This window comes from Sinocyclocheilus grahami, unplaced genomic scaffold (genome assembly GCF_001515645.1).
Source record: "Sinocyclocheilus grahami isolate Dianchi unplaced genomic scaffold, SAMN03320097.WGS_v1.1 scaffold90.1, whole genome shotgun sequence".
NCBI lineage: Eukaryota > Metazoa > Chordata > Actinopteri > Cypriniformes > Cyprinidae > Sinocyclocheilus > Sinocyclocheilus grahami.
In genome coordinates this window covers 1295947-1311621 of record NW_015505269.1, presented here as the reverse complement: position 1 = coordinate 1311621, position 15675 = coordinate 1295947, and the positions used below count along the sequence as shown (strand labels likewise).

The window sequence follows — 15675 nt, the reverse complement described above, 5'->3', positions numbered from 1 at the left end:
TTTTATTTATTTTTATTATTTATTTTATTTTATATATATATATATATATATATATATATATATATATATATACATTTATATATATATATATATATACATTATATATTCAAAATATATATGTTATTATTTTATTTATATTGTGTGTGTGTGCGCACAAATATAAATACAAGTCATAAAGTTAATTATACAGTTAGATAGCTAAGAAATTGTGTGTCTGTGTTTGTTCCACTAGATGTCAGCATTGTATATATTTACATTGATGCATAGCCAACTTTGCTTCTTTTTTACGTGTTGCTTGTCAAGCATTAAACAAACAAATCACATGTTTTGAATATTTGTCCCTTACAGTATTGTTTGATATTATCTTTTGATCTTAAAATGATTGATTTTGTTATCTTATTATATGGGTAGTACCCTAGTAAAAAAGTCATATCTTTCAAATACATTTATTTCATACTAAGTATAGTTCAAATCTATTTACATATTTACTAACCGATATGTCCAGACTTACTGATATAAAAATTATAATTAAACTTTATTTGGCGAACTACTTGTGCACAATGCACATTTCTTAATATTAAGTCTAAAATGTGTTTTAATGTCTCTATTGATGAGGATTGTATGATCTTTTAATAATATCGGCCTTTAAAAGCAACATATTTAAAGTGTACCTGAAGTATACCTGCAGTAGTTCCACTTTAGCACAATCAAATATACTACGTATATCTTTAATTGGACTTCAGCACTACATCAAATCCGCTCAATTAAAGTGCATTAAGTACAAAATTAGTTGTTCCAATTTAGCAGACTTTAAGTATACCAGTTTAGTATACTAAAAGTACAGTTGCAGGGTGTTTTATTAAGTACATAAATATGAATATGTATTTGTTGTATACTTAGAAATGCATTTAAGTATATTTATTTTTCACTAGGGTACATTCAGGACGTTTTACAGTTTATTGCAGTGTATGATAATGTCTGAACCCTAAATAGTATACAGTTCAACCCCTTTTCTGTTCTTATACTGTACTCTTTATTAATGCTTATAAAACAGTCTGCACTGTAACAGTCATTAATAGTCGCAGTGCAATTTGTCTTTGTATCATAATGACACAGACTGAGGAACACGCACTAAGCTTTAGAAGATGAGAAATACTCCACCCTGTGATGTCAGGATAGCACTCCATCCTCTGTAATTGTACTTGTGCATCAGATAAGTGTTTTCATGCTGCACTTGCAGAGCCGCGTGTGCCTCTCACAGGTTTAGAGAGTCTCATTCTTTAGTGAAGTGGAGACAGCAGCGAGTGGTTGTTTGGGTGAAGAGTAGTCATGTTGGATCTGCAGTCGTTTTTGAGTGGCTGCTTAAGTTAGGTGGCTTTGTGCTGATTAATTCAAAAACACAGACACGACAGCGAACCTGTCAAACTCTTAACAACATATAAGACTGAATTTTTGCATTTGAGTCAATTTTATGAGGTGTGGATGGTATTGGTACATAGGGTATATTGTGCTATCTTTTTATTATTCATTTTTTCATTTACTCTTTTACTGTCTGACTGTTGTTGTTTCTGTGACCAAGACAAATTCCTACTCATCATGGGGGGAAAAAAAGATGGCCTAAGCTGGTTTGAGCTGATTTTAGATGGTTTAAGCTAGTCCGCCACTATAAAATCCACTAAAAGGTTGAAAGACCAGCAAACCACCTTAGACTGGTTTAAACTTTTTTTAATAAACTTTTCTAAAATATTTTCTAAAACCATTTTATTGACACTCTCATAAATGTTCTCTGAAAGTTCAAAATGTCCAGGTTTTTTTTTTTGTAATTAAAAAAAAAAGGCTTGGTTATGAGAGCATTCCATTTGATCATTTTGCAAACTTAAGAACATTACTTCTGAATGTTCTTTGAACATTCTGAAACAAGTACTAACGTGTAAAAAATTATTCAAAACTAAAACATTGTAGACAAAACATTCCCTGAACAATCTAGAAATCACATTTTTGTGCTAACGTTTTTATAACCTTATTATTAAAGACCTGATAAGTTACTGGAAGAATGTTTGCTCATAACCTTGAGAGAACCTTGCCAGAACGTTCCCTGTTAGCTGAGTATCAGGAATAATAGGCTACAGAGTGACCAACTAACATGACCACCACCATCCAAAGGGGACTGAAGAGGTTGAAAGGCTCAAAATAAAATATAAAGCATTTACAAGCCCTAACCATTGGGGATATTAATAAGAAATATATTTAAAAAGCACTCTCTTAATCGAATAAAGTCCTATGTGGTTTGTATTCTTCTCTCCAGTTAATAGAATGATCACAGCACTCATACTGCAGTCCCCAACTGCTGCTTTTATTGGAGGCCACAAAAAATTGTCATGCAGACAGGCTGTTGTCTGAAACACTTGTTGTTGTGTAGTGCCTGAACTGATATGGAGGACAGCTATCTCCCTGTGCATGGCTTTTTAAGCTGCCTTCTGTCTAACTGATGCCTTGAGCTGTCATTGTGGAAACTGAAAGGTGCGTGTGATGACATCCAGCAGTTTCTCGCTCTCTTTCTCTCTGTTTTCTCGTACTGGTTTCTGGTTTATATGCATTTAGATTAATATCATGCATATCGTTACAGTGGTCTAATAAATAATAAGTGATGGTAGGATCGTGTAATCAGATTTATAGGTTTGCCATCCAAATGATTCATTAATAATGCATGAGCTATCACAGCGTATGCTCATGCACTCACAAACTCCCTGCTTTTTAATGCAATGTGTTGGAACCGCATTCGCATGGACAGATAACAGATGCAACTAGCATTTTCAGAAAGCCAGCCAGTTTAACACAGTGCTGTGCTACATGTATCACTGGTGCAAGTCTGCCACACGCATAGTAGAATGCATGTTGGATGCATGATCTGTTTGATTGGTTGAGCAATTATTAATTCTGCCTCACATGACCTTCTTTAACCCTTTTGCATATGTAAATACACTGCAGATGCCATGGCAACATGTCTTAGTTATCTGAGCACCATAATTCTGGATATCCAGGCAACAAAATATTGTCCATATGCCTTTAGTGGACGAATATGTAATCAGTTCATCTCCACTGGTTTACATGAGTTATTTTAGTTTATTACCACGTTGGGGAGGAGTTAAATCATCAAAGCAGCACATTTTTGAATAACTAAGTCAAGATCTTGATAGCACACATACTATTTGACGTCTGCATTTACATCTGCAAGACGTATTTATTAAAGTGTTTGCTCATCTGCAGTACGTCTATAAGACGTTTCCTTTTCTCTCTTTCTCTCTCTCTCTCTCTCTCTCTCTCTCTCTCTCTCTCTCTGGTCGTAAGGAAGGACAGACGCACCTGCATCTCTCCACTGACCGTTCATTCACAAGAGTACACTGCATCTCCAGAAGCTGAATTTTCGCCTGATGGAGTTTTCATTCTTGCTTTATATCTCAGTGTTTATTTGCTAAAGTTTTGTCCAAGTGTAATGAAGATTTGAGGATGCGTTTATTGGAGATGTATCACTGATGCGCATCTCGCTCAGTATCCAGCAGAACAGCAGCATGATGGAATAGGCGTTTCTCTCACCTCCTTCACAATGGGATTATTCAAACTTTATTTTGCGTTTTGCACTCTCGGACTTTTCTGCGGTAAGCTTGTATTTGCCAGACGTCTTATTGCTGGTGAATTTCGGCAACGGGATGGGTGCTTATGTGGTTATGGGATGCTTATATATTTTTTTGAATAGTGGGTGGTTACACCTAGGTTTATAGTTTGAGCAACCGAAATTTTGAGATATGAAATGTTATGTATAAATATGGAAATATTCTATATAAATGTGTTCTAGGTCATTTAAAGTGTGTATATTTAACGTATAATACAAATAAAAAAGGAAACTTACCTGTTAACTGTAAATTAGCTTACCATGAATGTTAAAAAAGTTATGCATGTAATAGGCTACTGTAAAACTTTAGTTTATTTAATTAGTGTATTATTTAGAATTTATTCAAGGATGCATATTTTAATGTATATTAAAATATTTAATATGTATTAAATTGATATTTTCTGTAAGTAAAAAAAAAAGAAAAAGTAATCGCTATATTTCAGTTGAAAAATATTTCTTATTTTAAATGATCAGTTATATAAATTTGGGTGTTTTGATCTACAATAAATAAACCATTCATTTAGTTCTGTGTGATGGTGTTTTGGAGTTTGTGTGAGTAAAACTGAGCACTGAGTTTATTATGCTCAATGCAGATTAACTTGCATGTATATTAATATATTATGCGTTCTTCTATTTTACCAGATGTATTATTATGGTGGGCATCTGTATATGTAAATATACAAAAGCACATATTTATATTAGTGTTTTTTTGTTTGTTTTTTTGGTCAGTGACTGCCTATATTTAATTGCTTTTATTCAATTCTGTTTGTAAATGATTCCTTATGTTTATTGTCTTTAGTGTCAGGTTTGGGGGTTGATCCAGCATTACATGTGGATATCTTCCAGGAGTTTGATCTTGTGAGGTCAAGTGCTGGAGTCTCCCAGGTCCAGGGGTTCCACAATGAGAGCAAAGCATATCTGTTTGAAGGTGCGTGCAACTGGCATTTAACAAGTCAATCAAGCTGGCATGTGATTCTTTGCTTTTGTATTAGTATCAGAGTGTAACTGACATCACAGCAGCTTTTCAGAAAAAAAAGCATTCACCGTGAGCTTCATCAATTTAGAGAAATTGGAATCCATTGTCAACATCTGGTGAGAGGAAACAGCCAAGCAGACAGCTGGTTTAGAACGGCATAATTCCAGATCCCACTTAATCTCTCATGAAAAATGGATCAACCCAACAGTGAAGCATCAATCCCAGGAGTAAACAGGCTCCTGTGTTGAGCAGCAAGTTCTTGCCCATCAAAGAATTGTCATTCCATTCAGGAGGTGTAGTTAATGAGGACATAGAGTAAAGAAGGGAATAACATCTGGCTCCGTGGCTCACTCTGAATGCCAGGATGATGCTGTTTATGGCTCTAGAATTACAGTATGATGAATAGAACCAGTTACTATATTTAACGTATAATACAAATAAAAAAGGAAACTTACCTGTTAACTGTAAATTAGCTTACCATGAATGTTAAAAAAGTTATGCATGTAATAGGCTACTGTAAAACTTTAGTTTATTTAATTAGTGTATTATTTAGAATTTATTCAAGGATGCATATTTTAATGTATATTAAAATATTTAATATGTATTAAATTGATATTTTCTGTAAGTAAAAAAAAAAGAAAAAGTAATCGCTATATTTCAGTTGAAAAATATTTCTTATTTTAAATGATCAGTTATATAAATTTGGGTGTTTTGATCTACAATAAATAAACCATTCATTTAGTTCTGTGTGATGGTGTTTTGGAGTTTGTGTGAGTAAAACTGAGCACTGAGTTTATTATGCTCAATGCAGATTAACTTGCATGTATATTAATATATTATGCGTTCTTCTATTTTACCAGATGTATTATTATGGTGGGCATCTGTATATGTAAATATACAAAAGCACATATTTATATTAGTGTTTTTTTGTTTGTTTTTTTGGTCAGTGACTGCCTATATTTAATTGCTTTTATTCAATTCTGTTTGTAAATGATTCCTTATGTTTATTGTCTTTAGTGTCAGGTTTGGGGGTTGATCCAGCATTACATGTGGATATCTTCCAGGAGTTTGATCTTGTGAGGTCAAGTGCTGGAGTCTCCCAGGTCCAGGGGTTCCACAATGAGAGCAAAGCATATCTGTTTGAAGGTGCGTGCAACTGGCATTTAACAAGTCAATCAAGCTGGCATGTGATTCTTTGCTTTTGTATTAGTATCAGAGTGTAACTGACATCACAGCAGCTTTTCAGAAAAAAAAGCATTCACCGTGAGCTTCATCAATTTAGAGAAATTGGAATCCATTGTCAACATCTGGTGAGAGGAAACAGCCAAGCAGACAGCTGGTTTAGAACGGCATAATTCCAGATCCCACTTAATCTCTCATGAAAAATGGATCAACCCAACAGTGAAGCATCAATCCCAGGAGTAAACAGGCTCCTGTGTTGAGCAGCAAGTTCTTGCCCATCAAAGAATTGTCATTCCATTCAGGAGGTGTAGTTAATGAGGACATAGAGTAAAGAAGGGAATAACATCTGGCTCCGTGGCTCACTCTGAATGCCAGGATGATGCTGTTTATGGCTCTAGAATTACAGTATGATGAATAGAACCAGTTACCAAAGAAGTCGGTTTCTAGGGCTTTTAAAATTAAGTTTTTCATGTCATTGACTCTTGTTCTTTCCAGTCTTGTATACTCTTTTCTTTTCTCTTCTACTGTACACTCTAAAAAATGCTGGGTTGTTTCAACCCAACTTTGGGTCAAATATGAACTAACCCAACCTTTGGGTTAAAAATTTAATGTAAAAATTTAAGCCAACGGTTGGGTTAGTCCATATTTGACCCAGTGTTGGGTTGAAACAACCCAGCATTTTTTGGAGTATACTCTTTCTAAAATTATGATGAATTGAAAAGTTGCTGACTGCTGGTCACTATTATTTTCTATTCTATTCTATTCTGTTCTGTTCTGTTCTGTTCTGTTCTGTTCTGTTCGATTCTATTCTATTCTATTCAGTTCAATTCTATTGCTGCTCTAGTGTATCCTGTCCTATTTTGTTCTATGCTTTGTCTTTTCTATATCTGCTCTACTGCATTCTATTCTATTCTATTCTGTTCTGTTCTGTTCTGTTCTGTTCTGTTCTGTTCTGTTCTGTTCGATTCTATTCTATTCTATTCAGTTCAATTCTATTGCTGCTCTAGTGTATCCTGTCCTATTTTGTTCTATGCTTTGTCTTTTCTATATCTGCTCTACTGCATTCTATTCTATTCTATTCTATTCTGTTCTGTTCTGTGTGATCTACTGTATTCTATTATTTTTCTCTATTCTTTGTGTAGTCTGTACCTGCTCTAGTGTTTTCTTTTCTATTCTGATGTATTCTACGCCTTGTCTATTCTATATCTTCTCTGTTCTATTCTATCCTATTCTATTCTGTTTTGTTTTGTTTTGTTCTATATGTGATTTACTGCATTCTATTATGTTTTCTTTATTCTTTGTGTAGTCTGTACCTACTTTAGTGTATTCTGTTCTATTGTGATCTATTCTATGCCTTGTCTATTCTATATATGCTCTATTCTATTCTATTCTATTCTATTCTATTCTATTCCTGTACTAGTGTATTCTGTTCTATTTTGTTCTATTCTTTGTCTTTTCTAAATATACTCTACTGCATTCTATTCTGTTCTGTTCTGTTTTATGTTTGATCTTCTGTATTCTATTATTTTATAATCTATTCTTTGTGTAGCCTGTACCTGCTCTACACCTGGTCTATTCTGTTTCTGCTCTATTCCATTCTGTTCTGTTCTATTCTCTCTACTTTATTAATACATTTTTGTTTTGTCCTATTTGTGTATTCTATGCTATTGAATATTTATTCTATTCTATTCTATTCCTGACCTACTGTATTCTGTTTTTATTCTCTATTCCTTGAGTAGTCTGCCGTATTCTGTATTCTGTTCTATTCTTGCCTTCTCTTGTATTCTGTTCTGTTTGGTTCTATTCTATTCTGTTTATTCTATTCCATTTCTGATCTACTCTACTCTGTTCTATTCTGTTTTATTATATGTCTGGTCTACTGTATTCTGTTCTATTCTACACTATAATGTCTGCTACATTTTTTCTCTTCTATTCTGTTCTCTTCTATTAAAATTTTTTCTGTTTCTCGTTTCTCTCTCTCTCTCGCTCTATTATACTGTTTCTGTTCTTTGTTCTGTTCTATTCCATTCCGTTCTGTTTTTATTTGGAGGGCTGTTTTAGCAGATCTGTATAGCATCGGTGTCCTTCTGGTGATTTATAGCTGGTTGTTTATCCAGATTGACATCCCGTTTTGAGCAGTTTGGGGTTAAGTGTCTTGCTCAAGGGCACAATGGTGATGGTCATTCTCTGCTTTCTGGCTCAACTGCTCTTTGGCACCTTAGGACAAAACCACCAACCTTTTAGTTACTTAAGTGCTGTGCTGTCACCACTCCCGTGACCTCTAATGATGACAGATTTTTATGCGTGCAGTAACGTTCTAGGTTTGCAGTTAGCCAGCATCTGTGTCATCAGTTCTGTTCCGCACTGCAGTATGAATGGTGTATGAGACATTGCTGCTTTGGGGAATGTATTCATACTGTATACATTGTGCGTGTGCAACAGTACACCCATAAACACATACACATTGCATTAGACAGACTTAGGGATGCATACATATTTGGTAAAAAAAAAAAAAGTCTGATATTTTATGATAAGCAGAAGCATTTGAAATCTGTGGAGGCAATAGTCTTGTTCTAATTTGGGAAGATGGCACATCCACAGTATTGATTGGCGCTCCAGTAAATGCCAGTGGGATTGCGGAATTGGGATCTAACAGACAGGCTTTGAGACAAGGTCATAAATGTGCAGAATGCAGATGAGAGACCTATCAATGTCCGTCAATGACATCCATGCTGTGCTGTTTATGCAGGAGAGAAGAGGAGAAAAGAGAAGAGGGGAGGAGGAAGAGGAAGAGGAGGGGGAGATATTAAAGATAATTCAAGGCTAAACATGTTATAGTGCCACTGTAGCCAGACATTGTGCTATTGAGTAAGTGCGGGTGGGCGGTATGAACAAAATCTTATATCTTGGTATGAGTAATTTACTATCACAGTTACATATTTATCACAATACGCTCACATAAAAAAAGTACAGACCTGTCACGGAGGTGGTACCCCAAAAGGTACTAATTTGTACTTGTAAAGTACTATTATACAAAGAAGAAAGAGATCCACACTCGTCCAGACTCAGCCCAAAAGGCTTATTTCATTTATTGCTCAGAGGTCACAAAAACATGTGCGAAAAGGTGCAAAAGTGCAGAACGTTTTCGGATATTAACCCTTCCTCAGTGCCATGTACTTTTGTTGGAGTCATGAGATTTTTATTGGCATATATTTCTATGTATATTTTGTTGATATAGCTGTATATGGATCATTTTTGATGATTTGTAAATGTATTTGCTGTTTTTTGTTGTATGTTTGAGATATATATATATATATGTGTATTTGTTTTAAAGATTTTTTTCATATCTTCGTGATATTAGGTGCATTACGGTAAGACATGTTTTAATGAGCGCAGGTCTTGCTTGGTAGCACATGGCACTGAGGAAGGGTTAATAACTTTTTGCACATATTTTTGTGACCTCTGAGCAATAAATGAAATAAGCATTTTGGGCTGAATCTGGATGAGTGCGGATCTCTTTCATCTTTGTATCATTGTATTTTTTGGATCTACGCACCTTATGTTATTTGCCTACTGGATTTTTGGACAAGTGTTTGGCGATACAACCTTTTCTATTTGTACTTGTAAAGTACTAAAATTGTACTAATATGTACCATTTATAGGTAAATAAGGTGCAAAGATGTAAATTTTTAGCTTTTGTACCTTTGTACTCCAAAGACAGCTTCACGCCTTTTTTCTGTAAGTGTAGTCATTTGTTGGGAATTCAGCAAAAATAGTTTACATTTTAGGTAAAATTTAAAGGTATAGAGTAGACCAAAAATGAAAATTCTGTCAATTTTTACTTATCAGTATTATTAACTCATGACTTTTTTGGAACACAAAATGTGAATTATGAAATATCCTGTACACTGTTTTCAATATAATGAAAGTAAATGAGACTGAGACTGTCAAACTCCAAAATGTCAAATTAAGCAGCACCAAAAGTATCATAAAAGTGGTCCATATATATTGTAGAATTATATGAAAGAATGATGAGATTCTTTTAACTGAATCTGTTGATTCAGTTCACAAACCCTGAATGATTCATTCATGAATTAAACTAATCAGGTACTCATTTTCAACTCACTGACTGAATCAGTTACAGCACACTGGATTGGAAGATTATCAGTGAATAATGACTTAAATTTGGGTCGCATGCGATGTCTGGACCACTATTAATATACTAATATAGTGATTTTGCATTCAAAATATCTCCTTTTATGTCCCACAGAATATTATGATTCACATTCAAAGTTTTGGATAAACTATTCCTTTAAATACTTTATTAAGATTACTGCATGTTATTTCTATTTGATTATTTCCTCTTTTAATTTTAATCTGATGGACACAAATGCAGAAATAACCTATAGCTGAATCTCTACCCTGGAACATGATGTTAAACATCAAAATGCCTAATATGTGTCTGTAAGTCTGAGTGTGAGTGTGTTTCGCTGAATAACTTGTTCTGACTGAATGAATTAATGAGCAAAGGGATGGAGCAGGGTGGAATCAAACAATAAAAGAAAGAAGTTTGGCAAAATTGTACCTCTTCTGCCAGACCTGGTGCTGACTGGATCTTTTAAAAGCCAGGATCAGATTCCTGCTCATTCATCAGCTATTTGAGCATGCAGCTGCCAAGAGGGACGTCAGCTAAGTGTTTCTCCTGTGCACTGATGCCGTCTGGACCAGACAAATACTCTGTCGCTTGTATCCCTCATCCCCCAGCTGAGATTCCATGTCTCGACTTTGTGTCTGCAGTATGATGACATTTTTTGCAGAGGCTTAAAGGGATAGTTCACTCAAAAATGAAAATTCTGGCATCATTTACTCACACTCATGTCATTTCAAATCTAACTTTCTTTCTTATGGAAAACACAAATTGAGATGTTTAGCAAATTACAATAACACAGGTATGAGTAAATGATAGAATTTTCCCTTTAAGTCTATGCAAAAAAACAAAAATACATGCGTTCCTTTAATACATGCAGCCGTGGCATCTCTACCAACCAAACCTCTGCTTTGAGGCACAGAATAATGGACCTATGTCTTCTGATTAATGCGATGTTAACTTGAGGAGAGACACTTGTTCGTTTTGTCATTATAATAGTCCTTGAATAATTCATCAGTTGTAAATGAGTTTTTTTTTTTACATTGGCTTTAAATTTTCATTAAGGTACGTTAGGACACACTTTTAAGCGATTGCATCATAAGTAGCCTGACTCGTGATCAATTTAAGTGCTTTTTTACATGTGATTGCTCATATTATTGGTGGCACTGATACTCAGCATCATTAGGAAAACTCACCAGCAATCTTCTTAAAGGTTTTTCATTTCAATTCTGCCAGAATAGTGTCACCCGAGTTACATAATTTGCATCACACTGTGTTTCTCGCTCCCAGGAGCCCAGTTCTCGTTTATCGTTATTGAAGTTATTGGTTCTCTTGAGGCGTAGCAGGGCTGTGGTGTTTGATAACTTGGAGCGATTGATTACAGATTCAGATTACTGATTACCTCCTTGCTCAGTGGTGATTGTGTCCTCATGGCCTGGAAATTAAGAACTTAAATGCTCCTTAAATGAGATGAATAAAGTAGCATTTTTTAAATGTTTATTTAAAAACTGATATATAAATGTTTGTTATATTATTAAATATATTTGATTTGTGTTTATTAAATATTTAATTTATTATTTATATTTCAATATTTAGCTAACTAAATTGGTTACTTATTTATTAAATTTCAATATTTTGCTGACTCGGTACAAATCTGTACAGATTTGTAACTATTTATTTATTTAGCTCTTTTATTATGTTTAACATTTTTTCTGTATATTTTGCTAACTGTCTGCAGATATTTGTAATTTATTTATTTATTTGTTTCTTTATATTTAATGATTTGTTGACTATCTGTACAGATTTGTAACCATTTATTTATTTAGCTCTTTTATTATTTTAAACTTTTTTCTGTACAGTTTTTTATATTCAATATTTTGCTAACTGTCTCCACAGATTTGTATTTTACTTGTTTGTTTAAATTTAATGATTTGCTGACTCTATCTGTACAGATTTTTAACCATTTATTTATATTTCAATATTTAGCTAAAACCTTTTTCTGTACAGATTTATTTATTTGTTTATATTTAATATTTTGCTGACTCTCTGCACATATTTATTTATTTAGTAAAAGCTAACTATTTATCAGTACAGATTTGTAACTATTTTTTTATTTTATTTTGTATATTTTTAAATGTATTTATTTAAAAAAATCATTATTGGTAATCTGCATAATTTCCTAGCAGATAGCCATCAGGAGTACCTAGATGCTCTCTGACCTTTAAATGCTGCAATCGAACGACTAGCCTTTGATTTAAAGCACATTGATGCAACCCTCAATGATGAGCGGGATAGAAGAATAGCGCATCTGAGACAAAGTGTCAATCCAATTGGAATTAATTGGAGAGGTGTCCAGGAAAAAAACGTGTTTTCCTAGCACTTCCCCAAAGGACTTTAAAGCTGATACTTGTGAACTGTCCTGGAATCCATTAGATCAGCTGCGGTGTCCTCTGCGGATTGTTGAGGTTACCAGGTTAGCTTCAGCTCACTGTCGTACAGTGTATTTGATTAATGAAGGTGCTGAAACTCCGCCTCATTCCTGCCGTAATAGGCTCACGGCTGCGGCTTACAGCTCCCCTGAGATTTACTTGACAATAGCTACAGAATGTTAGTGTTCCCAAGTTGGCGTTATGTGTGTGCGAGTGTGTATGTGTGTGTTGCATGATTTTTACCCTGTGAGAGGACCAGACCCAGACATTTCTTATGTTTTGAGAGGACTGATTTAAACATTCATCCTTGAGGAGACAGTCAACTTCCTGTGTCCTCCTCAGCCAACTCATCAGCTCTCCCATGTGTTTCCTCCTTCCTTCTGTCTCTTTCTTTATTTCTGTTCTATGCCACTCACATCAGTGTCACGACATGACCCGCATGTCAGTCTACCATCCTCATTCCTTAAAATTGTCCTTTGTATGCTCCAAGGATATCTTTTAATACCTAGAGAAAGCTATCTGTTAGAATTCCTATTCATTTGAATGGTTGTTGCTCAGCGACTGCCGTCTTTGCTCTTGGGCCCTCGGTTCTGGAACTAGTATTTTATTTTATTTTTTATTCCTAACCCCTTTAGCAACTGTCCTGCTTTGATGTCACAAGGCAGACATTCAATAAAATATATGTAATTTATATGTTGTTTTTGGCACAAAATTGCATTAATGGCAAAAAAAAGCTTTTTGAGTGCAGATGGTGTAGTTTCTTACCTGCTAACTGGTCTATGCTGAGTAGTCAAACTTTGACCCCTTGGTATTTATCATGCTAATGTTTTCTACTTAGTTCAGTATTCACACTGGCTCCAGAGTGAATTTTTAAACATACATATCACCAGATGTTCCCGTTGGCTCAAAACGGCCATAATAGTTCCATAGCTACATCATGGTCTGGAAACTAAAGTCTGTTTCTGTTTAACAAATTCAGTTACTGAAAAAGCTGATGATTGTGCTGAATACATAGCTTGACCACACAGTGATGGATTGATCAAATACATCAGTGTGACCTGTTCTGGGATCTTTTTAATATATAAAGCTTCTAAGATCATATATTCAGTTGATCCAAGTTGAATGAGCAAATGCCTCTTTCTCCTTCACTGATTTTGTCACTCTCTCCATCAGGGACATCAAGGAATACAAAAGCTTCTCTCAAGGCAGTAGAGAGAATTCTTCAGAAGCTGAGAGGAAGAACTGAGTTCACTCTTCTACTGACCCTCAAACAGGAGAAATTCAGCTCTGGAGTGCTGCTGTCCATCCACTATGGAGAACAGAGGTATCTATCTATCTATCTATCTATCTATCTATCTATCTATCTATCTATCTGTCCGTCTGTCCGTCTGTCCATCCGTCCGTCTGTCCGTCCACTTGTCTATCCCTCCCTCTATTCATCCAGCTGTCTGTCTGTCCATCCCTCCTTTTCTCAATCCCTCCATCCCATGCATCCATCCATTCATCTATCAATCCATTGGTTGGTCTGTCTGGTGATAGATCTATCTATCTATCTATCTATCTGTCTATCTGTCTGTCTGTCTGTCTGTCTGTCTTTTCATCTGTCCGTGCATTCCATCCATCCATCCATCTGTCTATTGGTCGGTCTGTCCATCTGTCCCTCCCTCTATTCATCCATTCATCTATCTTTCTGTCTGTCCCTCCTATCCATCCATCCATCAGCTTGTCTATTGGGCTGTCTGTGCATCCATTCTTCCGTTAGGCTCCAGTAAAACCTTCTTTCATTTTTTTTCTGTTTAATTTACTGTTCCTCAGAGGAACACATAATCTGTTCTCCTGATGGAATGTCTGTAACACTTCTGATTGGGGTGTCCACTGACATTTCTTAAACACACAGTATTGATTCTACCACCTCTTTAAGGTCAGCACTCGGAGTCCAGGCCAAGAGATTCACGGATCACTGCTCCTCTTCACATTCATTCAAAACTCCTACATTCCCTTGAGCCGCATTATTCCCTGCTGCTTTGGCACATACCAGAATTTAATAACGACCGCTTGGCAGCTTAACCTACAGAAGTCTTGTGCATGGGAACATTAGAACAAACAGAAAACATTTTGGCAGCAGTTATTTCCTGCAGTTCTTAGATTTCAAACATGATGACTTTTCACAAGGATAAATCTGTTTTCTTGGCTTCCTCCTCAGGTTTCTGGAGGTAGAGAACAGCGGTCTGCGTAATGAGATCCGTCTCTTCTTCCAAACCTCAGACCAGCGGCAGCAGAGAGAGGTCTTCCCCTATAGTCTAGCAGATGGACATTGGCACAAAGTCTCCCTGGCATTCAGCGCCACCCAAGTGGTGCTCCATATTGACTGCAACAGGTGAATGACTTGAGAACCACCAGAGATAGATTTGAATGCCATGTAGTAGTCTGTATCAATGTCCACTCATGTCTTGCTTTTTATTTGTGCTTGCTTTCAGAATTTACGAAAGGATTGTGGAGACGCCATCTATGGACTTTCCCAGAGGAACAAACATCTGGCTTGGTCAAAGAAATGATGCCCATGGGTTCTTCAGGGTACAACATAATTTTGTACATAAAAAATAGTCCATAAAACCGTAAAATTGCATGTTTGTCTTGTCTACATCTCTGTGACTTTCTTTCTGTCATGTCTTTCTGTCAGGGAGTGATGCAAGATGTTCAGTTGGTTGTCATACCCCATGGATACGTTGTCCAATGTCCAGATCTCAACCGTAGTAAGTGCATACTTTCAGAAAAAATTTACTTTGCACTTTGTATACTTACTGGTCTGGAAATGGCCTTAATGTACATCCACCAATTTTGCAGCTTGTCCCACTTGCAATGATTTCCATGGGCTGGTTCAGAAGATCATGGAACTTCAAGATATTTTAGCTAAAACATCAAGCAAGGTAAGTTCATAAAAATGTTTAGCACTGTGGTAGCCTGCGTTTAAAAATTATTTTGCTGCTTGCTCAGTTTTATTATTCTAAGCTAATGCAAAACAGCTGTTGAATTTTTTCAGTTTCATTCATTTCAATCTGTGCAATGAATTCAAATGTGTAATATCGAAGGCTTTTTAGTCCATTTGCATTGAGGCTACATGAATAATAAATAAATAATTGGAGCAGGGAATTTTCAGTTCCCAGCATGTTTTGGATGATGAGAAGTTAAATGTTGAATTAAGTGTCATTTTAAGTGTTTTGAACAAAATGACAAAATTTTGTTAGATTTTAAGTAGTTAGTTTTTTATTTT

The 15675-nt window shown here is 35.4% G+C and overlaps 1 protein-coding gene across 1 annotated transcript in view; it reads left to right on the top strand.

Moving 5' to 3' along the window:
- The first annotated feature begins 3343 nt into the window (after nucleotides 1-3343).
- The window catches only part of LOC107587152 (protein kinase C-binding protein NELL2-like), a 50216-nt gene continuing 37884 nt past the window's right edge, over nucleotides 3344-15675 (top strand). Inside the window, exons 1-7 of the mRNA XM_016274817.1 lie at nucleotides 3344-3656; nucleotides 4470-4598; nucleotides 13578-13728; nucleotides 14608-14781; nucleotides 14882-14978; nucleotides 15085-15157; nucleotides 15249-15331. Of these exons, the coding sequence (XP_016130303.1) occupies nucleotides 3605-3656; nucleotides 4470-4598; nucleotides 13578-13728; nucleotides 14608-14781; nucleotides 14882-14978; nucleotides 15085-15157; nucleotides 15249-15331 (759 nt within the window). The 5' untranslated portion in view covers nucleotides 3344-3604. The remainder of the gene's footprint in view (nucleotides 3657-4469; nucleotides 4599-13577; nucleotides 13729-14607; nucleotides 14782-14881; nucleotides 14979-15084; nucleotides 15158-15248; nucleotides 15332-15675) is intronic.